At 38.2% G+C, this 25,695-nt stretch overlaps 1 protein-coding gene across 2 annotated transcripts in view; it reads right to left on the bottom strand.

The window, feature by feature from the left end:
- Positions 1–25,695, bottom strand: part of SH3YL1 (SH3 and SYLF domain containing 1) — a 52,810-nt gene that overhangs the window by 26,286 nt on the left and 829 nt on the right. Inside the window, exons 2-9 of one of the 2 annotated variants that reach the window (XM_075049221.1) lie at positions 13,988–14,098; positions 12,857–12,970; positions 12,299–12,363; positions 8,977–9,089; positions 6,170–6,298; positions 4,007–4,169; positions 3,260–3,332; positions 2,488–2,544 (exon numbers count right to left, since the gene is read on the bottom strand). In XM_075049221.1, the coding sequence (XP_074905322.1) occupies positions 2,488–2,544; positions 3,260–3,332; positions 4,007–4,169; positions 6,170–6,298; positions 8,977–9,089; positions 12,299–12,363; positions 12,857–12,970; positions 13,988–14,098 (825 nt within the window). The remainder of the gene's footprint in view (positions 1–2,487; positions 2,545–3,259; positions 3,333–4,006; positions 4,170–6,169; positions 6,299–8,976; positions 9,090–12,298; positions 12,364–12,856; positions 12,971–13,987; positions 14,099–25,695) is intronic. The other variant, XM_075049222.1, reaches the window with a different exon arrangement.

The raw sequence follows: 25,695 nt of genomic DNA, 5'->3' as shown, positions 1-25,695 counted from the left end.
TAAAATAATTAAAATGCTTCATCCACAAGTCTAGCTCTTCTTCCATCTAATGAGAAGAATTAATGTTTCAATCTTTCTACTACTTTTGTAATTGTTGCAAAACCAAAGCCTCATAACACAATACCAACCTCCTCCCTCCCCGCCCAAAAGCAAGTCCTTACTACTGGTAACACAGACAAGCTTGTTGCTCAACATCAAAACCTACTCCTGCACCAGCCATTATACCTAAAATGTAGCTTCCTATAGATTAGTTTCATGCACTCTTCTATTAGTTATCTAAACCCTTTTTTCAAAAAAAACCAACTAGAGAGATGTAAAAAATGTTGAACCTTTTTTTTCAGATCACTGTAGAACATCCATTGCAGCAACTAATCCTGCAATAAAGATTGGCTAGTACGAGCTATAGCTGCTAGGCAGCTCTGTTGAAATCATCTGGACTATAAACAGGCAGGAAGAGATAATTGACAGGAGTTATGGCCTTAAGGGGGTCCTTCTATTTCATCACCCAGCATTAATATACCCTTTGTTACTGTTGTGAAAGGGACTGCAACTCTTCCCCGGCCTCCCATCAACATGCATGTAGGCTACAGTATTGAGACACTCAGGGGAACTGACTTCAACCTTGATTTTTCCCTGTGATAAGAACAATTATTTAGCCTTTAGAAACATACAGTACTTCTGTGGATTCAGATAGCATTTGAACTGCTACCTATGGAAATAAAATCCACAACAGAAAGCAAAATATACCATGCCAAGCTTGTAAGGTGAACAAAAATCTACCATGAGATAACATTTCTTGCAGGAAGTGTCATTTACACAAGATCCTACTGCCTCTTGCACTTCTCAAAGATAAGCTCGTGTATTTCTAGAAATCATTAGGAATCCTCAGTAGTAGACTGATTGAGTATATTTTAATTTCAAAGAATCTTGAAAGCCATCAACAGATGGCTCTGGAAAATTTTTATCTTGTCACTTGCACCTGAATGGAAGAACACTCCCTTTAATATAGCAAATGTGTGTGCAAGTTTTCCCTACTGCTTTAGAAACCTCTTCTTAGTTGGTCAGGGGTTTTTTTAAGACTGGGAAAGGTTAGTTTTAATGGTCAGAAGACCAATTTTTCTTTCTTTTTGGACAACAGCTACTGAGTACAGATCACTAGAGTAATCATTCTTTTCCTGGTAAAAGTCCTACAGCACAACAGCAAATTTTGATTCTCAGGAAGTCTGATCTGCAGAAGTGACATCAACAGCTCAGCTTAAGATCCTCCTATGTTGGTGCCCTCAACAGACACACACATTAACAGATTGTATGGAGAGAACATATGAAGGAGAATGTAAAGACAATGACACATATTAGTTTACCTTAATTTTTAGTGAAAATCTCCAATTACATGAACCAAGAAATGAAAAATACAATAATGATTTTGGCCTTCAGAGTTTAAATACTGTGTTAAATCACAGTACTCTGCCTGAAATAGACTTTTTGCTGTGCTTTATTATCAAGCTTGATTTTAGCTCCATTTTCAAAAGTAAAAAAGAGATCTTTTGTTTCATTTTTTTTGAAGCAGTGCATGCAATTTGTGAAAATGCATGTACATATTCACATATGTATAAACATATATATATGTATATATGTAATATGGAATGCCTTGGTCTTCGTTTTGATCCTAGCAGGGACCACTAAAACGTTTATTTATCAAATGAACAATATATTTCATAGGAGAAATAATTTATTTCACTGAATTTGAAACAGCTACCAGTCTTTCACCTGTGAAAGACGGGACTCCTGGTGGAAGAGAACACTATAGCAGCCAAATGAATATAACCGTTTTTATAACAAAATTTCTTCCTATCAGATCACAACTTTCCAGATGATGGCCCCAACAGTTCAAGAGTTACACTGCAAATACTACAGAGTAGGTGTCTCCCGTTAGAGCTGAAATGGCTTTAAATTTAAGAGAATCGGAATAGAACAACAAACAAGTAGTATCTTTGTAGTATAATGCAGAGTTATCTCAACTCAATACAAAAACCTCAAGGAGTATAACTGCAATGGAAACTTGTGTTTATGCCAGCATAATCAGATATGACCTGTGGAAGCACTTTTTAATTAAAACAGGAGTTATAGTACCTTGCATAAGGACTTGGACACAAGCTTGTTATATCAGCTTTCTTTTTCACTTCAATTAGGTGGTAACATAAAACAGTTTTACTACTTTCAGTGAATTTTTCAGGCTCACTGAATAAAGCAAAAGAACTTTTGCTGTTCAGAAAAAGAACATCATTGTTGGAATGTAAAGCCAGGGAATAAGATTCACTTTTATGAAATATTTTCAGGAGAGCATACAAGACCTGAATCTCATTTTGACACATGGACAATAAAGAAAAATACGTATGGCCAGATACTGTTAGATGTCTTCCAAACAACTTCTAGGACTTCTCAGAATCCATGCTGTGTTAATAAAATATGTGTAAGCTTAGTACTTACCCACAGAGGCATAATCATTTGGAAGTTCAGGATAAAGTTTGTTTGTATTCTTTTTAGCTGAAAGAGAAAATAAAGTAGCAAGTTATATGATATACTAACATATATTGTTATATTTCATTACTGCTTTTCTAATCCATGTTCAATAGTTATAAAACGATCGCAGTTATCTAAGGAACAGTACAGAAGAAATAAGGACTTCGCCTTATATCCTTGTTCAGGGAAATAAATCAAGTTAACAACAGGAGCTGCACAGTAAAGTCTCACTTTCAAAACAAGCACTTTGTTAGACAAACTGTTACAGAGCCAAAACTCTGTCTCCTCTGCTCTACTGTAAGACCTCTACCTATTAAAAGATAATGACAACCTAAACCAGAAACCAAGTTTTCTAGAAACCAGAAGTTTCTAGCAGTAGGACTAGCAGTTTCTAGTAGGACTGTTCTTTTTACTAAGAAGTTTCATCGGACCATGGGGCTTCTACGTATCCAATAAACATGAATGCTTCCTTTGAACTATTACATGGTTCTGTAACTATACAAACACTATTTCTATAGCAAATTTGTCAGAGAGAAAAGCTTTGTTAATATAAACAAAACGTTTACCCTTTATTGCTCATGGCACTATCCCAACATGCTTTTAGTGTTTGCCCAAGGAAGACCATTAACAAAATATTTTTAGAGACAGCTGCTACTATAATAATTACAAAATATTCATTAGCTTTAATACTCAAATTTTATATAGAGAATAAATTAATCATTATCAAAATGTTTTTAACCTGGTGGTGTTGGTCTAACAGTGGGTTTAGGTGGCTCCGGTCTCAATGATGGTCTAGCAGGTGGGTCATTTACCTAAAATGTATAAATTTTTATAAAAAATTGCATCACACCTGGAAGTAGATTGTAACTTCAGAACCTAGAGGTATATCAAGTTATACTGAAAAAAAAAAAAATACAAATCACTCTTTCTCCACTGAAATTGTATGAACTTGAGAAGCACACTAAAGAACTAGTGACATACACATGACTAAAGTAATTCACCATGGGTTTAACAAACATGAAAGTAAATGACTATCTATCAGTAACATAACACTGACAAGAAAACATCTTCTACACTCTTAGTATTATATTGTAAATGTTATTGAATGGAAGACAGAAAAAGTAGAAAAATGAGGAGTATCCACATCAAACCTGGTATGCTCATTATCTGCAGATTAACTTGATTAGGAATAGCTGAACAAACTTTTCTAAGCATTGCCTCAGATTTGATTATGCACTATTATTAAAACAAAGATATACTTTTTTATTCTGGAGGATGCAAAGCAAAACCAGCAACATTCTTGTCCAGAAGAGCCTACCGCGGCAATGCTTGAATGAATGTATTACTCACATGCAGTATCTGCAAAGTGTTACGCCTTCAAGCATCCAATATAGAAGTTAAGAATGCCACATGAACATCAACATTACCACTGCCTAGGAACAGTTGAGGAACAGAAAAAGCCTGTGTGAAAAAGAGGTGCACAAACCCTTCTTTGTTCTCTTACAGCTTTTCCTGGATTATTTTTTTGCTCTTCATTTTCGTATACTTCAGTGAAAGATGCTAGAGTTTCATAAAGATCTTCTGCTTGAGCAGGAAAAGGCACATCACCAAGCAAGATGGCACTAGCACGAATATCCTGCCCATAAAACCTGATACAAAAGAAAATATGCCAGGTATTTGATCATCATTACATTTCAATGTCTAGATAAATTCATCTTGTGCAAATGTTCCCCATCCCTGGCCCTGCATTTCTCCTACTGATTATCTATTGAGAAATGACAGAAATAGTTCAACGCTGTAAATTTGCAATGATAAGTAATTGTAGCAGACTTAAATGCCTTCCTACTACCTTAGTTCAAAATATTATTCACCAGTAGTATTTTGTTCCTGGTCAGGTGGTATGCATCAGCTAGACCACTTGAAAGCCAATCACACAGCAAACGGAAGAAACACACACCACTTTTGCAAAACATTGTAATAGATTCCTTAATGATGCAGTAAAATTCCTTAATGAAAACATTGGAACCTCAATTTTATGAATGGAGATATCTAAAAGTTACTGACATGCTGTCATTAAAATCAGTGTTATTCTTTGCTGATACTAGCAGAATCAAAGTTTTCATGCAAAACAGAACATGTAAGTGCAAGACACTCAGAGGTTCCTTTCCTTGGATTTTAAAATTAATAGGCTGCACAAGGGAAAGAGTATTCCGTAAGCTGGGTATTTTCTCAAACTCAGTGATGCTCTAAACCAGATTGTTTTGAGTGGCCTAAAAGAATATTTCTCATTATGCAGTAAATTCCTCAACACCTGTCTTCTACAATATCATGCTGGGTTTAGATGGCAAGGTTTTGGTAAGAGGTGGGACTGCAGGGGTGGCTTCTGTGAGAAGCTGCTAGAAGCTTCCCCCATGTCCAATAAAGCCAATGCCAGCTGGCTCTAAGATGGACCCACCGCTGGCCAAGGCTGAGCCGATCAGTGACGGTGGTAGTGCTTCTGGGAGAACAGATTTAAGAAGATGAAAAAAGTTGCACAACAGCAACTGGGAGAGAGGAGTGAGAATATGTGAGAGAAACAACCCTGCAGACCCCCAGGTCAGTGAAGAAGGAGGAGGAGGAGGTGCTCCAGGCGCCGGAGCAGAGATTCCCCTGCAGCCTGTGGGGAAGACCACACTGAGGCAGGCTGTCCCCCTGCAGCCCAGGGAGGTCCATGGTGGGAGCAGATCTCCACCTGCAGCCCAGGGAGGACCCCACACTGGAGCAGGGAGATGCTCAAAGGAGGCTGTGACCCCGCAGGAAGCCCGTGCTGGAGCAGGCTCCTGGCAGGACCTGTGGCCCTGTGGAGAGAGAAGCCCACGCTGGAGCAGGTTTGCTGGCAGGACTTGTGATCCCACAGGGAACCCTTGCTGGCGCAGTCTGTGCCTGAAGGACTGCAGCCCATGGAAGGGACCCACGCTGGAGCAGTTCATGAAGAACTGAAGCCTGTGGGAAGGGCCCATGTTGGAGAAGTTCATGAAGGATCATCTCCCATGGGAGGGACCCCATGCTGGAGCAGGGGAAGAGTGTGAGGAGGAAGGAGCGGCAGAAACAACATGTGATGAACTGACCATAACCCCCATTCCCCATCCCCTTGTACTGCTTGCGGCGAGGAGGTAGAGAAGTTGGGAGGGAAGTTGAACCCAAGAAGATGGGAAGGGTGGGGGGAAGGTGTTTTTTTTAGATTTGTTCTTATTTCTCATTATCCTACTCTCTTTTTAACTGGCAATAAATTAAACTAATTTCCCCAAGTACAGAGTTTTTCTGCCTGAGACAGTCATTGGTAAGTAATCTCCCTGCCTTTATCTCAACCCACAAGACTTGTCATATTTTTTTCTCCTACCATCCTGCTGAGGGGGGGAATGAGAGAGCAGCTTGGTTGGCATCTGGTGGCTAGCCAAGGTCAACCCACCACAGATATATAATCTCTAAATATTCAGCATCATCTCAATACCCATTGCAAGATGTCTAAATTGAAGAAACTTTTGCCCCTCAAGAAACTCTAAACTCAGCACAGTATGTTCTCACAAAAAACTTTTTCCAAATTGAATGCGTCCTAGTTCATTTTGTCACTATGCCTACACTGAATCTTCTAGACTTGAAGAGAACTTACTTGCGATTTGTTTCTTTCCTTTCAATTAAACAGGTTCCTTCCAGAGATACACCTGCAAACAGTCCTCGAGATTTGCAGTATGTATAGACAGCAGCAGAGCTTCTCAGGGCAACATCCCCTTCTAAGTTTCTAGAAGGAAAAAAGTTTTGGTTGACATTCTTCAATATGGCTTTGCAACATGAACAGCAATTGTCTTTTTATTTTAATCCTACCAAAAGTCAGCAAGAGTTTCACTTCCCTCTGTTTTTACAAACTCTATTGAATATATTCAAGTGGGTCAGACTTGAAATCTATTTTCAATTCTTATTTCAGACAAGACCCAGTACAAAGTAATGAAGTTGTTTGATGAGGTTTCCTCTGAACCACAGAACAATGTTGCCTTATGTGAATGCTCCACATTCAGAAGTCTGAAAATGATTAACCCATGTTTTAATCACATTTTAAAATGATCTTATTATGTTTGTGGTGACTTGGATTTCCAATCAATATATCTAAATCCTCCTTGATTTTATGGTGCCCAAACCAGCACAAAATATTTCAAGTAAGGCCTTATCAGACCTCAATAAAATTGGAAGATTACAATCTTTGCCCTACATGGGATCACATAATATTTTAGGTTTGAAGATACCTCAGGCAGTCAGCTAGTCCAACCTCCTGCTCAAAATGGATACAACGTCAAACTGAGATCAGGTTGCTCTGGGCTTTGTCTAGCCAGTTTTTGAAGACTTCCAAGGATATAGATTCCACAGACACTCTGAGCAACCTGTGTCAGTGCTCAATTATATTCATGTTGAAATTTTTTTTCTCATATCCAGTCAGAACCTTCCTTGTTTCAATTTATGACTACCATCTCCCACTGTCTTGCCATGCACCTCAGTAAAGAACTGGGGTCTGTCTTCTTTGTGAACCCCTGTTGGGAATAAGCCTCTTAGAAGACCTCAAGATCTTCTCTCCACCAGGTTAAATAAGCTGAGCTCCCCCAGCCTCATTGTTCATGTGCTACGTGTCCCTGGTCATCTTGGTAGCTGTTCACTGCGTGCACTCAAGTTTATAAACATCTTTCTTGTACTGCACGGCCGAAACTGGACACAATATTCTAGCCATAGTCTATGAAGTGCCAAGTAAAGGGGAACAATTGCTTCCCTTATCTACTGGTTACAGCTCTGTTGATGCAGCCCCCCACACTGTTTGCTGCCTTTTCTGTCAGGATGCACCGTTGGCTCAGCTTACTGTCCACCAGGACCCCAGCACCTTCTCAATAGAGCAGCTACCCAGCCTGGCAGGCTCTGCCTACATAACTGCAGAGAGTTCATCCAACCAAGGGTGCAGAACTTAGCATTTGTCCTTGTTTAATTTCATGATTCCTGTTGGATCTTTCCTCTACACTGTCTAGGTCCATTGCTCTGAATGGTGGCCCTACTCTGAAGTATATTGGCTGCACCCCCTGATTTGGTGTCATCCACAAACTTGAAGAGGATATTTTGCATCTGTTCCTCCAGGTCACTGATAAAAATATCAAGCAGGAGAGGTCCCAGAAGAGTCTCCTGAGGAATTCCACAGAAACCTGGCTTCTGAGTACAACATGAATCATTTACCACTATTCTTCAAGCCTGATGATCTGGTTTTTCACCTATTTGCTAGTCTTCCCCACCCTGACACCTAGGCCACAATGTCCCAGCTTGGACACAGAGATGTCGCAGGACAGCATACTGAACGCCTCTGCAAGGCAGATGACATTCACTGCCCTCCCCATGATCCACAGATCTCTCTCATCTGTGGAATAGCTATCATCTTATGCTTTTATTTCATCAGAAAAGATGAAAAACTTGCAGTATAAGCTTCATCATTTGGGAAAAAAAAAAAAAAAAAAAAGGCATAAGGAGGCATATGTTCCATGAGCAAAGTCTGAGGCAACTGGTCTTGGTAAGGCTGGAGAAGACTTAGGGGGAACCTAACAGCAGCCTTCAAGTACCTATGAAGAGGCAATCAAGAATATGAAGCCAGGCTCTTTATAGCAGTGTATGGTGGAAGGATAAAAAGCTATGGACATAAATTGAAACAAGAAAAATTTTGAGTGGATGTAAGGCAAAACTTTTCACCATGAGGGCAGTTGAATAGTAGAGCAGGTTGCTACAGAGCCTAAGCAGTCTCCATCTTTGGAGGTTTTCAGGACCCAACTGGAATAAAGGCCCAAGCAACCTGATCTGAAGTCGTAACAGACCTTGCTTTGAGCAGGAAGTTGGAGTAGAGATCTTGTAAGGTCCCTTCCAAGTTAAATTATTCTGTGATTATACCATCTCATCCTTCAAAGTAAGCTGGCTTAACCACTTGAGGTTTAAAAGTAATTATTTGATGTATTATTTATTTACTGCCAGGAAGATCTGTGGTGACAGAAAGCACAGACCCATAGGTTAATGAAAATAATAGTTCAGTCAGGCACAGTAGCACCTGTGCTCTTTATTGAGCCTAGCCAAGCAGTCTCCTGCAAAAAGAGAATAAACCTCAGAACACTTTCCTTCTACCAATAAATGCCTTTAGCAGGAAAGAAAAAAAAAAAAAGGAAAAAAACCCAAAGCAACAAGTGACTGAAAAGGCATAATGCTACAAGAAAAATATGGTCCAGCCAACATATAGGTTACCCAGGTTGTTTTGTAACGTATTAAAAAAAGCCACGTCAATGTTTATAGTTAGTTACATAGTTATATAGTTAGTTAAAAGCTATATAAAGACAGTTAAAAAATTATCTTCCATATTTAATTCTACCCCATATTAAAAGCTACCCCATATTAGTAAAGTATTTTACTCACCTCCCCAGAGGTCCAATTGCCACAGTAAGATTTCCTCCAAGTGTAAGATTCCCTCCTTTGGCAAAAGCTTCTACTGCTCTTTCATGATTCAGTATAATCACTAAGTCTGAAACCTATAAAATATCAAATAAAAGTACTATGCTTTTTAAGAAGAAAGTTAGAACAGCACGGGAGAAGTGTCTTCCATTTTGCAAGAAAACAGGTGGGAGTGTCGAAGATATTCCCTTCCACAAATGAAAACTAGCTCCAGATTTATCAAAGTTTTAATTCAAGTGAGAATCTCTCATTCTCTCAGAGAATTACTTCCTTTCTTGTAAAGGATTCTTTTGAAACAGTTTTCATAACAAAGTTGATTCTTTTTCTGGAAGGTATTTTGAAACTAAAAAATCCTTTCACCTACTTTTTAATCAAATTTGATTTTTTTTTTTTTCCCCAACTGCTGATATGGTCAGTATGTGATAAACAACAGCTGTAACAGAAACCCTATTTTAACTCAAAATTTCCTAATTAACAAATTTTTATTTTCTACAGCTTTTGCAAACAATTGTGAAGGCGTTTTCCGATGTGAAGAGAGATCAGATTAAGAAAACCATTTTGATCCTTCCATAACTGAATTAATAACAGCAAGACAGAACTTAGTAAAAAAAATTACCATCCAAAGAATAAACACCAAAAAGGATACAGATTTTACTGTTATTGACAAAATTTTATTTTCTTGACAGAAAATTAGGAGTCTAATATATATACACATATAAAGTGTGGATACATTTATATTTTTATATATTTATATATTAATATTTAATTTTTAAAAACTTGACTATATGAGATGTAGTCACTTTCTTCAAGAAACTATTAAGCCAAATAACTGAAGAATTAATAAAGTATTTTTGAAAGATTCAAATGCACAATGGAAAAAAAAAAAAGAAAATCACTATTTTTAAAAGACTTTATTTGCCTGGATTGTGACACAAAATGGATGTATCAAAGAACTTCTACTACTGTTTAAGGTGATGCCTATTACCATCAGTACTGTAAAACTGTAACTCTCATCGATTAGAACAAATTTCAAGAAAAATCTCCTACAACTCTATTCCCAAACTAGAAAGCATTTTAAAGAAGGAAAAAGTCTTTCAAACACAAGCATGATCCTATAAAGATTACTCTATCTTACCTTAAAGCTCAGTAAACACCCTAAATGTATTATAAAAAACCCCAAACACACTGCAGCAGTACCAGCCTGTTCAACACAGTAGATTACACTTCTGTAGCTTACTGCGATGGATTATCTTTTCAACAAATATCTTGACTACCCAAGGACTACTGTGCCTGATCTTTCATCTGAGGAACTTGACTGAAAGCCAGGTTCAGAAAAAACTTCCAACTTACCCCAAATTCCAAACAGTGACAGCAGGGAATACAAGAGGAAATACCAGATTATTTGCAAAACAAGGCTGGCCCAGAAGTATTACACACAGCATAAGAGCGGCCTTTGTTATTAGCCCCCTGGTAACCTCCACCCCATCCCAAACAAAAGATGGCTGACATAAGTAGTTTCTGAATCATCCAGGGATGGAGAGAGAATGTCTTTCAGGATGCTGCTACCTCCTCTTACCCATTAAGAGGATGAATCCACAGCTAAAGCTAAATGAATCCATAGTGAGAAAACCTTCAAGGAAAGCATTTAGATGAACTTTAAAATTGGTCTTTAATTTGAGGTACCAAGTTGTTCACTATGACTTCTGAAGGCTGTGATTTCCTTCTTCCACCCATAAGTATTGACTACAACTATGGCAACTATAGTCTCTCCTACAGTAATAAAATTCAACCAATTTCTACAAGGTTTAAGTTTATATATGACTAAAAGAATGCTGAAATTGGACTCTGGGCTCCTAAGCTACTTAGGTATTTCTGAATAGCATCTCTTCTCTAGAAGAAATAAATAAGATTGTGTTATAATAATGCCAGAAAGGAAACAGTATTTTGTAAGCTGACTAAAATTTCAAATGAATGGCACAATATTGCTCAGAAAAAACACCCTCTCAGAAATCGCTTCTATTGAAATTATTTGAGAAAGTATCAATTGTAAATGGTTACATTATCTATAATATCAGATGATTAAAGAAAAAGTTTCATAGATTAATCAAAGCACGTGAAGAGTGTTTCATTGTCATAAAAGCAAAAAAAAAAAACCCAAAACCCAACACTGGACCTCAGACTCAATGTTTTGTAATGCATTTAGATCTTGCAGTCATGAAAACCAAAGAAAAATCCTTACAAAAATTAATAACTGTGTATTCACACCATTCTTTAAAAAGTGCACAGCAATAATGCCTGAGATCACACAGTGAACAATGAGGATACAATAAAATATTGATCCATTGCTCATTACGTGAGTGCTGGCTGACTGGCTGTCAGGACAGGGATAGCTGGTTAGTTGTAGGAGACGCACTGGGGGCTGGCGTGGACCACCCAGATCAGCTATGCATGGATTCTTCTGAAGAGCAGAACACCCATAGTAAGAAATCTTGTTGGCAGCATACTGTTACTTTGATTTTCTTTGGGAATCAGCAGAATGAAGCTAAACAGAAAGAAAAGAGACGGACAGGACTGGAGGCTAGGGTAGGAAAGAGGAGGAATGATGGAAACAAGCAAGGGTGAAGGAACTGTGAGGAAGAGGAGACGGGAAGCAGAGGCAGAGTGCTGTCAGGGCTCAGAACAACAGATTTCTCTGAACACACTGAGAGTCCCTTACTTAACCATTTCTGCTGTCCTAGAACTGGCTCGTTTTCTGTTGCATTCCTTCAGAGAAGGCACCATCAGTTTTGGTGCTCCCAAACTGAAAGGTGAAGTCAGCAATCACAAGTTAGTTTGAGTAGGAAATGCATGAAGTACCATAACATTAGCCAGGCTCCATTTTACTCCACCTTCAATTCCTTTCAGTGTTTCTTGCCAGATGGAGTCCTAGGGCTCTTTAACAAAGCATTTGATACAGCATTAAGTATGGGTTACTTTTAACTAACTCCAACTGGCTTACATGTGAACACTGACAGGAAGCTTTCTGCAAGGGAAAAATTCTGTCTGCTAGAAGTGAGAAATTGAGGAAATGGCTGTTATGTCACTTTTTTTCATTTAATCTCTCCAAGCAATTAGACCGATAGGATCAAAACCCCTATTTTGTTTGTCTTGTATAAATGAATTTTATAATAGCTTTTTTACACAGAAAAATAGATTCTACTATCTCACCAACATTTAGATCTTTGTCAATGCATTTTAATTTCTTGCAAAAAAGTTCCCAACAAGTATTGCAAATCCAAAATTATACCTCAATTCCAATTTCAAATCCACCACCAACGCCAGCAATTCCTATTGCAGAAGGAGCAGACCAGGCTGTCATGCAAAACAAGACAAGTTTACAGAATTTTTACCACATGTTACAATAAATACTCATTTTATTATTACAGTCAAAAACACTAACAAACTCTTTATTTAAAACCATGTTCAAAACCACTACAATGGAATCACATAACTATACTGGTTTAACCCACAGGAAGGAATTTAAGAAATACAAACCCTTGTGATCTAAACAAATCTTTGTTACAAATTATTTATCATACAGTTGTCCATAATTGGATATAATTAATTCTTCCAATGAGTTTTAAACTATATGCTTTCATATTTCATCCTTTTCTACAAGCATTTACATCCAGTCAAAAGTAGGTACAAAACTTTGAAAACAGCTTTCAAACCAAACATTGTCACCTACTGGCTTGACTCCTCACACATCTCACATTTTATGCTATGAAAAGAAATAATGAAGAAAAAAATATTTTTTTTTCCTTTTAATTCTTCCATGAAGTACAAAAGGAAAATATCCACTTACTTCCATTAGGAAGACGAGCTAATACAATTCCACTTCCGCCTCGAGCGGTCACCAAAAATCCAGCTTTTATAACGGACAAAACTGCAAGGCCTTTGGCTTTAGCTATTACATGAGCTGAAACGGCAAAATCATTTATTGAAGATCTTGTAAGAGAAGTTCCAAGAGAAGGGGAAAATAAAACTACATTTAACAATTTTGAACACATATGAGTCAAATAATCGAAGCAAAAGCTTAAAGAAAATAGCAAAAAAGCTGAACCGATAATGACGCCTCCACTCCACAGTCAACCACAAAGCTAGTTACAGGTCACGTTAGCCTGTGCCAATCTCTATACTGCCACAACTCCTTCACCTATCCCGGTTAGCTTGTACAGAATTAGTTTGCTTATTGCCACGAACATTGTGTGTGAGTACCCTTAGCAAGATAAAGAGGCGGTGAATAGTTGACATCCACATCTCTACAGATTTTTGGAGGACAGGAGTCTGAATTTAGATCAGAGTGACACACAGCAGCCTAATCAGCTTATATCATTAGGCAGTGTTTGTGGCAAATAAAGTGTCATCATCCTGCAAGTCTTATTACAGACCTTCTGGAACATAATAGTTATAAATTCAAAGCCACAACCAGCAACACCAGATAAAGGAAGACACTAGGAGAAACACAGAATAACAATTGCAAAAATAAAGAGGACAGCAGCAAATAAGAGTGCTTAATCAGTATCAAAGGAGAAATGCACCCTGATCTCTTCCCTTCAACTTATTTTCATCTAGCTAATTCTAATAAACACAGTTATTCAAGAACTAGAGCTACTATTCCAGGTTCTCCCTTAAGAACTGACATTCACAGGGTGAGCATGAGACAGTCCATCCACTCCAGAGGGAAACCTTCTTGTGCAGATACCCTGTGGTTGTAAACATGCAAAAGAGCTCTCCCAGTAAGTAATGTCTGCCTAGGATACAAACTGAACCCCTTTACTTCCAAAGCGTTTTTGCAAAAGTTATGGCACCCCAGATCTTCATTCCTCTCTAAGTTATGGTCAGTGAAAACAGAAGGAATTGGTAAAGAGAGCATAATTGCAACACAGGGGAGTGTTGGAGGTTTTCGCTGAATCAAAACATTTTCTTTACTCACGAGGTATGATTTTATCAGGCCCATTTCTGGAAGTTATTTCTGTAAATTCTCGTAATATTTTAGCTGCCTTTTTAGCTTCCGACTTCAGGTTGGAAGGTATAGGGTTATTCACTGTAAAACATGAAAGAAATAAGAAATTATATCTATGGACAGTTCAGGATAGCTCATATAAAAATCAAACAGTGTGATTTGTATGGGAAAAGTGATTCTTTACAAATAAAGAGTAAACCAAACAAACTGGAAACAACAAATATAAGAAATTATCTTCTGCATCAAACCCACATTTTGTCTCTGATGGCTGTAACAGAAGACACCACTTAGGAAGAGCACACAGGCCTGGTTCTTTTCCACAATCTGTTCCCCTTGTACTTCCTCAGAATCCACACTGGTAACAGCAAGGATGTTGGAGATGCATCCTCAGTTATTCCTGTCACTATGTATTTATGGGCTTGTTGCATATGAATTTGTCTAATACCTTTTCAAACCTGCTGATACTCTTTGCCTCCAGAAATCCTGCAGCAGCAGTTCACTACCTGCTACTTAAAGAAATACTTCATCTATTTTAAAGTAATCTACTAGTTACAGTGAATGCCTGCTAGTTCAAGTCATATGAATTCTGGTGAACAACTACTGCATTCAACTTATCCACTACCTTCATGCTTTTATAAATAGCCAGAGCCCCCCAGCCTTCTCCACTTCTTCAGGAGTCCCAGCCTTCTTAGGCTCTCCTCAAGGTAGTTGCTCCATCACTCTGATCACTCTAATTGCTCTTCTCTGTACCACCATCAAGTCTGCTGTCCTTCAAACAGGCAACTGTTGACCAATGAACACTAAAAGCTTAACGTTTCTTCAGGAGATTTCTCTTACAGAGCTAAATTCGCAGCATGTTCTGAAAGTGAACAAAATTCTGTTTCAGACCAAGAAATTTCCTTTAGAAATCTACTTCCTGTTGAAGGGCTTATCAATATTTTCTCTCCAATGTGATTCAACACACGCACCTCCGTAGATTTCAACTGAGGAAAAAAGCAGGCATTAGGGATAGATTATGTTTGCTTTATAAACGTGTAGACAACAGTAGCAAACACAAAAAATCTTGAAATTTACCCCCCAAATCCATGAGATCATAAATTCTACGGAATAGTGATGATTCAATTTAGATCTACCTGATCTGCTGTCATTAATCACTACTGAACAGAATCAAGTATCATGTTAAGATTCTGCAACAGTATACATACCACTTTATGTATGAATAGTAATGTTTCACCTGTAGATTTGCAAAAAGAGGCCCTAGTGCAGATGGAAAGATATGAGTTAGTCTTAATTCTTACAGCTACTAAACCCCCTCAAAGCTATCACTTAAATTATTCTTGTTTTCCTGCCTGGACATATCAACACCTACCATTTCTAATCTTACCAGCAACAAATTGTCCCAGTAATACATGAATATGTTGTCAGGCCAAAGACACATCCAGCCTCATGTCTTGTCTCTGAAAAGAACTAGTGACATTATTTCCATAAAATTCCACTGTTCTTAAATTCACAAAAGCATAGAAAGGACCGTGCACGGAGAAACGACTTTCAGTCAAAAGTGGCCTAGTTTTTTAACTGGTGTTCCCTGAACATTCATTTACATCTTTACTCTGGACAACATTCCCACCCAAAAGCATGAAGGTGAGGACTAAATACGTTTTGAGATTAAATCAATGAAGTTTGGAGAGCAATTGAGCTCCGACTAAGTGAAATGCCTAGTGGTAAGTCAGCCAAGTTTCTGTCCAGCCTCCATTGACTAGAATAAGAATTACATCTCTACTTTTCAAAGTTAAGTATATTCCTCTAGTATGTTCTCCAAGCGAGAAGGAAGATTCCCAGAAAAATAGAAATTTTGACAGCTGAGTCTCTGAACTATCTTCCCCATGTGAAAGCTTGTAGCCACATTTGGCTTTGGTGAAAATGCAGCAGGTATAACTTTGGAGAGTTTGAAGTGACAGCAGACATCATAAGGTTCTTCAGAAATATCGGCCTCTCTGGGAGCAGAAGGAAATAGATGCATAGAACGCAACAGACTCTAAACCACATTGCAGTAACAAAGAGAAGATATACTAATTCTCTCTCCTAATCATCCCTTCTGTTTTCAGAAAGTTAAGATGATGGCCAAGTCCCCATGTGTGAAAGGATAGGGAAAGGTGAAGCTCTAAACTCTTAAGAACTCAGGACCTTCAGAAACAGCTACTGGCATGTGCAATTTTCTCTGACTGCTATGGCACTAAAATTGTAAGCCAGCTTGCAGGAGTTTTGAACACGTTTCTTCCTTGGTTGACCAGGCTGGAACCTGGCTACATGGACAGAGCACAAAGAGAGGCCAGTGTAGCCCAAACAAAACATTAACAGACAATTGCTTTTGGTAGATTAACAAATCTGGCTGGAGCAAATGTCTCCATTACTTTTGTTGGTACTTGACATTGCATTTTCAAGGTCAAAGGGGAAACACTATGAGCATGTTGTAAGAGAAAAATAGGAAGATTTTTGTTTTTGTATGGAGATATATTGAGGCAGTCACAAAAAAACATATTGCATCACCGTTCTTCTGAAGAAGGCATGAATAATACACACTTCTAGATAGTATAACTTATAATTAATAAATAATTTGTAACACACAGTGCATGTCCATTTGCATAACCAGGTGAACACTTTTACATGTAAGTTTTCATTTAAGATATTTTATAAGTCTAGAGACCTAGAAGTCTACAAACAAGAAGAAATGAGTAAAAAAAAAAAACCTAACAAAAAAAACCCACCACTTTATAGTTTTCATATGCATTTTCAGATTCAGAATTGCTTCAGAAAGATTCGATGGTTACCAGAAATCAGGGTGTGCATGTTTATGTGCACGTAGGAGTTACTATTTAATTGAAGACAATCCAAAGCTGAACTTCATGAGCCAGCAAAAGTAATACTGTTACTGCGCCACTGTCCCTTTAACTCTCAATACATAATCAGTTTCAAAATCAGGTTTTGGTCACACCTTGGGGCAGGAGGGAAGATGTCAAAGTAACCCTTTCCAGTGTTTACTTTGAAAGTTTCATAAGATACCTAGGATGACTCCATGATTTTCCTACCTGGCTTATTTTTATCCTGGTGTTGCTATTTAGGAAGAAATTAGGAAGAAATTTTTTATGATGAGGATGGTGTTTTTACAAACAGGTTGCCCACAGGGGTGACAGATGTCCCATCCCTGGAAACATTCAAGGTCAGGCTGGACAGGGCTCTGAGCAACCTGATCTAGTTGAAGATGTCCCCGCTTATTGCAGGGGGGTTGGACTAGATGACCTTTAAAGGTTCCTTCCAACGCAAACTATTCTATGGTTCTGTGATTCATCTGTACTATGATTTTAAACATATATTCCAAAATGCAAACTTTGCACAGAAAAACAGCATTACTCGAGCAAAATGAAAATTACATATTTCCACTCCAACCCCTCTAAAAGGGTATTTTTTGTGCCACATGGTGTGGGATTCCTTTATTACCAGGGAACAGGGGAGATGGAGAGAGATTACTCATCTAGCTGTACATCACAACAATAAGCAGGAGAATAACCTAACTTCCCATCCTCAAAATAACAGCAGAAACTTCACTTTCTCCCTGTATTATTTGTTTCCTACACCAACATTGCTTCTGCATTCTGCATCCCCTGGGTATCTACAGAAATTCACACTTCCATTGTCCCTTGCTTTTTCCCTTCCTGCCACAGACTGAAGCAATGGAGGATTTTTCTGGACTAAGAAACAGCAGGGGGACTTCACAACAACATTCTGCCACTTACTGTGCATGGAGCCAGACTTGTGCGCTTTCAGAAGCGGACTAAGAAATGGGTGATATTTCTAAAGCACAGTAGAGACACAGAACGGGGCAGAGGGAATTAAAAAAGGAAGAGGTTAAACGCACTGCCAACTGAAGAGCTCAAAGCTACAGCTTGTAGAGAAGGGTTGCAAGTTAAGATGACTTACATCCAGATTTTAATTTAGACAGCAGCAGGTATGAAAATTAAAGTGACTTTAATTGGCAAGCAAACATGGCACAGAAAGGTTTTAGTAACAATGGACAGGATCAACAAGCCAACTGATCAAACACTTCCATTGCTGCAAACCAACACAGTTACTCAAAGTGGCTACCATATGATTCTTTCCATAGGGGCTCATTTTGAGTTCCATTATTTACTTCCATAATGTTACACAGATACTAAGGAACTGGGCAGGATGCCTACAGGGGTCTTGAGGAACTGATGACTTCTTTAAAAAAAACACCAAACAACAAGCCTACACCCTAACCTTAATTATGTATAATATGATGCTTGATAAAGCCTGGCTGGACTCCCATTTTGTTAAAATTGCTAGAGCCATGGCAAGGAAATCTAATATTTTTATTACTGAGGAAAGAGGGAGGTTTGACTCTCCCTCTTAGGCTATGCTACACTAAAGATTTTGTTGACAGTATTCAATTAAACAGGGAGACAGACAACAATCAATATTAAAAAGGCAAAGTTTAATGGTTAGCTATATAGCATGGGTGAGGCCTCACTCTTACTATTAAATTTTAGATCGGTTTTGTAAAACTTTGTCCAAAGGCAAAGAACATGATGCTTCTTCAGTAAAAAAACTAGTAAGTGGAAAATTGCACAAATATGTCAAAGACAATTCAAAACTAGTTATTTACTTTAAAAAAAAAAAAAAAGACGTACATGGAAGTTTGCACTATGAAATGGTGGTATCTGTCCCAAAATACAATACAAATAAGATGACTAAAAATTGTAGTGAAGGTTAGGGACAAAATCTTGTTTCTACTTATTTTAATCACTGTATAAACAGACAAAACCCTAAGTGGGATTTCCGTGACATCAAAAATGGTTTAAACCTCTATTCACCTATCAAATTGTCCTCCTCTCCCTCAAGCTTACCTTAGGATTTGAACTGTAAAATTCTTTTCTTAAAAACTGATTTAACATTGCAAGTCTATTGAACAGATGTTATAGAAATATCTGTGTTTTAATAAAAATACTGCATGAAATATTTAGAAATAAGCAGAAGTTCCATGTTCACTTCACCGCTTCAGTAACATCAGGAATAATCCTGTAGCACTGTCTTCACTATTAGCTTTTAACTATGCATATATAATTGTCTGTTTTGTATTCAAGTAATGCTCAGGGAAGAGGTAACCAGGAGCAATAAGACAATAATATCTATCAGGAGGATATACTGACTGATGGATTTGGAATGCCATGACCAGCGAATGCCCAGCTGGGAGCAAGCTTCATTTGCACTCCTGCTTGTTGTTGAAAGAAGAAGATATTGAGCATATGTGAGTCAGCAACACAAACCCCATGGGGGAATATCACACCAAAATTGATTAACTGCTTAATTTGTAAGCTGATGAGGCAAGTGCGTCAGCCTCTAATTTACATTCTGACTAACAGTAATAATGTGTTGGCTGAACATTTGGTGAAATTATCTAAGCAAGGTGTAATAAAGAATAAATAAAGCCTTTTTACTTAAAAGCTGTAAGTAATTCTGATATAATCAAAATTCTGCTGAATATGAACACATGAAATAAAGCATGGTGGTGTTATGAGAACCTGAACATCAAAAGTACAGTTCCAAAGAAGATTGCTGCTAAAGTGGAGACAAAGTCTCACATGCAGATTTCATACATATGTTGTCCATATATGTATGAGCTTTGAAGTATTTGGTGGAAGGTGGTTTGGGGGTTTTTCTGGTTACAAAAAGAAGAAAAAACAATGGCAAACACCTTCTACGAGCCTCAGACAGTAATTCAGTCTTCACTTTCACTTCACTAAAAAGTTCAGAAACAGCACAAGAATACATTAAAGCATAGCTGATTTGCAAATACCCATGGCTATATCAGCAACATCAATGCTAAAAAGCTTGTATGAACAGAGAACATTCAAAATTATGATTGAGAACATTCATAAACATGAGAACTAGCATAGTGAAGAAAGGTTAAAGAAGAGCATCTAATGGGAAAGAGAAACCTGAAAAGCAAGACAGTGCAGTGTTGGAAAAGAGCCTAAACAAGAGATTTCAATTCAGCATTACAATTAAAGAGATGAATGTAATTTTGGTTTCACAAATGTGTAACATTGTGGTACTGTGGTAGCCAGCTCCAGCCTTGAGATTCATCTGGTATTTGGAATTCCTAGAACAGCGTGTAAGACGTGCATCGTAAGCATTTTGCCTAATCCAAGAAAAAGCGAAGCGATACAGAGCAGCGGATGACAAGAAGCAGAATATGTTAAACATGTCTCCGTCAGTCTCCTTCCATTTACTACTTCTAACACTTGAAGCCAATGGTAGACAGCAAAGCAGTCAGGTCAATGAGATGTCAGGAAAAGATCTGTGGCATCCAAGGAAACAGTGGCAGAAGTTGAAAAGGAACCTGGAGGAAAAGGATGGAATAAAATAAAGGCAATAACTACGCCCTTCAGTCGAAACCCAGCAGACTTCTGCTGTCAGAGCCTGAGCTCCTTACTCCTTGTTTTGGAGCCAATAGCAACAAGTAGATATTTTTTCCTTGAGACTCCAAGGAGCATGAAAGAGGCAAGCCTCAGAATGCACACTTTGATCATCCTGAAAGAACTAATGGCATGGCAAAAAGGAGTCTAGGAAAGCAGTAGCAGGGAATGACAAAGTAGCAATTATTGACAGGGAGGTTCATGCCAATTATCTATGTTGTACAATTCTGCCATAGGCACCTGGAGAGCAGCAAGGGAGACAGAAGACAACAGAAAATACATCAGTGTAAGGCAATGGAAACAAAGTTGAAAAGGAGAAAACAGGGTCTCTCTGTATACTGAAGCCTTATACTAATCTCATGTATTTCTACCCTGTTCCTCATCACTTGGATTCCTGAAATTTTACCAACTTTCATACAGTACTGTTCCTCAACAAGCTTGGTGCGAGTAGTTAGTGCTATGTCAGAGATAGTAAGAGTTATGTCAGGGTACAAGTACTGCAGCAGGAACTACGTGGCCTTGCAGAGTGGCAGCTGAGCTGCACTGGAATACTCAAATGTGTGCTTTCACAACCCTAAAGGTTTTTGTACTGTGAATTAATATAACTACTCTTTCCTCCTTCCCCACCCTGGATAACAAGAAGTTTACTGGATGGTACTGTATTAAGCTGATGCTGGTAGTGGTGGGGGAGGGAAAACAGAGCAGAAAGGTCCGCAGAACCTGTAGCCTTCAGCATACAGAAGACAAGGAGTTGGAAGTATTTTAAGATTTACCTAGGACAGATGGAAATATAAGAACAATCAGATTTTTCCTCCCAAACACTGCATTGGAAGGAAGTGAAATGGTGCTTAAAAATAAAGCTGAAAATTACCCCCCCCCCTTATCCATATTAAAACCAGCCTGTTTTTTCTTGTTTCACCTGCAATAACCTGCTAAAGTTAGCTGCCGATGACAGCCTGTGCACAGGAAAAAACTCATGAGCATACTGAAGTTACAACTAAATGCAGCCTTCAAGAACTCAAATGTGAAAAAGGAATGTCACATAACAGAAGACAGCACCTTCTCTAAAAGGAAAATAGCCCAACAGTTATATTTCTCAATGAGGAAAAATCTCACAGACATTTCTATCACTACATAAAGCCAAGATATTTACAGTATCTTGAAGTTTTGGTTTTTTTTAACTGAATTGGGGAGAGGGCTATAATAAGAAATCATACTTGAATTTATGAAGCTTACATTTCCAAAATTACATATATATATTTATATATTTAAATCACAGTAATTTGAGGGGGGGGGGGGGGGATGACAAATGCCATTTTAAAGATTAGTGCTTCTGAAAACCTGTTTGGAATCTTGCATTGTATCTGTATCCTTATTCCAAGACAGCTAGGAAGTCAGACAACAACAACGAGAAATCCAGTCATCTACATTTGGATTTTGGTATACAAACACACAGCACGAAGTCAAACCAAAACCTACAGAATCACAAGTCTTTACTCAAGGAAGAACCACTTTGAACATAGATGCCCTTCCATTGACAGAAATGAACTAATGGAGATAGAGAGCAAATTTCCTTGTTTGTTCTCATCTCTGTAAGCCTGTGGTTTTTGGTTTGGGTTTTTTTTTAAATATATTACTATGAGTTATGGAAATTAAAATAACTCTGAAGATAAATCAAAGGAAGCCAGTATTATTGGAAGCATGTAACTGTGGTAACTCTGAACCTGGAGAGGAATACTGCCTCACTCCCAACCTGGACATATACTACTTTTACTACTAACCCATATTCCAAGGCAAATTGCTCTTTGCACCTAACTTTGGTTTAGGGCTTTCTGCTGTGACTTATTTAAAGTAGAAAACTTCTCCTTCCTTGTCAAATTTTTAGGCTGTTGTCCCGTTAGCAGAGGGATTTTGTAAACTCAAGCTTGCAGAGATACAAATTGAGATGTTAGCCAATGACCCTTCTGAAAGCAAAGCAAAATTTATTTGATATGCAGTAAGTACATAAAATAACATATCCAAAAATAAGCTTAGCCTCTGCACCTCAGAATTATTTAATCTGAATAAACTGAATTATATGAAATGTGGTAAAAGTATTTATGTCTGTTAGCTATGTCAGTGTGAATATTGTCATGTATAGCATCCAAAAACATACAACATTTTGGGTCAGCTGCTAGTGTTGACAAGCTGCCTTTTCAGATTTTACTACTGATTATGCATGCACTTCTAGACCATGGGAGGTCAATATTTTTCGTATGGAATATCCATTTTGTTAATGCTAAAAAAATCCACAACATGCGAAAGCTCCCATGCCCACAGTTTCATTGTGTGTATATTTTTTTATTACTTTTCTCAACAAAGAGGAAAGGACTTAACTAATCCAAATGCAAAGTGTATTGCTTGGTAACTTAATGGGATATCAGTCTTCAATCCCACTTTGAATTAACTATTTCCTTGAGAAAAGTCAAGGAATTAAAAAAACCCAAACACCTGTAACACACAGAGCCACCCACATTATCAAAAGCATTTGATGAGTTGGGTTCCCAGCAGTTTTTGTACGGAAGTCAGCTTGGAGGAAATTCTAATTTGAGATGCTGAATTTTCTCTCATCTCCTAGAAAGATGAACTTTCTGATGAGAGCTGGAATACATGAGGGCAAAATGATACTGACATAGGTGAACAACACACTTTAAAGAAAAATGTGTTCCCTTTGTATATGCAAGATGTTTCAACTAGGTGACACCTCCTTATTTCTAAGGAACTGTGTGGCATGTGAAGACAGTCGCTAACTGCCTGAGGCACAGCTGAATCAGAGGATTTGTTCCAAAAAGCATATCAGACATCTGTTCAACTGCACTGGAGGCAAAGCAGTGGAACACCTGTAGCTAAAAGTCTTCAAAAATCCTTGTAACTTTTAGCAATTACAAGTATGCTTAAATCCCGAGTCCACAGTTCTACAACTGAGTTGTAGCCTTTGCACTAGGAGAGAGAATAAACACAAGGTGCATGGGGAAGAAATCACTCAGTTTGTACAAAGATAGTCAGAAAACAGTATTTTCAAGAATATAGAGACAGTGGTATGTTCTACAACAAGCACCAAAGGCACAGTTACCCTGGGGGTTGTCTGAGACTAACCAGTGAACTCTTCCAAGAATTTGTACTACGAGAATTGCAGGCTCTTGCTCAAAACACCACCCCACCTATCCACCCTGCCACCCAAGCCCTGGGAAACTGTCTATCTGAAACTCTTTTAGCAAGTCTTTCATATACACTTATTGTAATATGTTTGATATGTAAACAGTTGGTACCAAAGGGGTTGGGTGCTGCCCACCAAGCAAGATAAGCAGCATGACCGAAGCTAAATCAGAGCTAGGAATTCAGTTCTGCCTGTCTCTCCTCATGTTAATACAACAGTTGGTACGATACGTGAAATTTAGACATGGGACATAAGGGGAAAATCCCAAAGAGAATCCCAACTTTGGCTTGCTAACTCTACTTTAATTGCAAAAATACACTTCAAGGCAATCCAAGCAGGTAGACAAGTACATTAACCTTTGCACAAGAAAGCTTTAACTAAAACAAAGCTGTGCTTTTCAGAAAAAAATCCTAAAACCCATCTTGTTTATCTTCTCGCCAGGGACAGAAGCATAGAGAGAGCAAAAAATGTAACAGACTACAACCCCCATGTCCACTATACAATAGCCCCATATGCTACAATGATACATGAAAAAAATATTTGAGTACCTTAACAAAATAGACTACAGCCATTTCTTGCAGAAAATATTTAACATCTCTATCAGTAAAACTGTCACTATCATTCTGACCCCCTCATTTCCCCATTTCATAGATGTTCCAATTCCCTACGCGCACGCATTTAATCTAAGTTACTAATTTCCACAATGAATTAATTTCTATAATTAATCACACAAGAAACATTTCTTCAAACTAAAGGGAATAAACATTTTAAAAAAGAAGCGTAAGTACTTGATATTTATTAATCAAGAGCTTGAAGAGCCCTAGTTGTACCTAAGCTCTTAGATTGTCTTGTTCACAAGTGTTTCTCTCCCACTAAGCCATACAGCCTACTCTTCATAGCAACCCTGCATTACAGACTCTTTTACAACAATGTAATGAATGTTTAAAAAAAACCCCAAATATAGAGAGCTTTCACATCAGAAATAGTAGTTCTTAGTGGTGAGAAACCACAATACAAGACAAAGAACAACAGCGAATTCTGTTAGAGTTCATTTCAAAGGTATGAAGTTGACATTAACTGAAAAAGGTACAGACTGTAATTCTCCTCCACTACTGAGGGCTAAGAATGTAGAACAACCCTGAAGACAACAACCTTCCCCACTCCCCTCCCCAAGACAGGGAAACATGAAATGCTTCCATCTCAAAGTTAGAGCTAGGCACGCACTTACATGTAACACAGAAACACACAAATACTGGATTTTATATGAACTCCAGAATGGCCTTTCAAACCACTCACTTCTATGCACAGCCTCACTTTCCCCTGACCCACAAATGCATAGAAAGGTGGTGGTGAATCTACTTCCTATACTGACATCTCAAGGCACTCCACTTGATAGAAAACAGGAGTAAAGACACTCTACATTGCTCAGGTTATACAACATGGCAGAGCTGCAGGCGAGAATTAAACAACTGACTCATCTCGCCCTTCTTTCCTTCGCCGAGGCCACATCTGGTAACTGAGCAGTGCCACGGCCCCTTTCTGGCTTCACCACCTTGCACTCCTGACACTTGCAAGCAGACCTGTGCGACAGCAGAGTGCTGCAGTGCATATGGAGAGGAACGCTGGAGAGAGAATCACTCTTTCTGAGTACCAACCATTTCCATTGCAAAGTAAAATAAATAGATATTAAAAAATGCAATTGCACAACTGCATTTATAAAAACAGTGACATACGCAGGCCAGCATATGAAGTTGCATAAAAGGCTGCACGCTATTTGTTCCATTCTGCAGAAAATATGTTGTATAAGCTTTTCAGGTTATAATGGTTACTCAGTCATCATTTTCATTTGAAAGTCACAGATCTGGCACAAAATTTAGAATCTGGGATTTTTATTTAACCTCCAAAGTGCCGCATTTTGACAGAAAGACAAGACAAACAAGTCTTAAAAGCAACAGAGGAATCCAGTCCTGGCCACACCCAGCCACCCC

Source organism: Buteo buteo, chromosome 17, assembly GCF_964188355.1.
Source record: "Buteo buteo chromosome 17, bButBut1.hap1.1, whole genome shotgun sequence".
In the NCBI taxonomy this organism is placed as follows: domain Eukaryota; kingdom Metazoa; phylum Chordata; class Aves; order Accipitriformes; family Accipitridae; genus Buteo; species Buteo buteo.
This window is presented reverse-complemented; position numbering and strand designations above follow the sequence as displayed.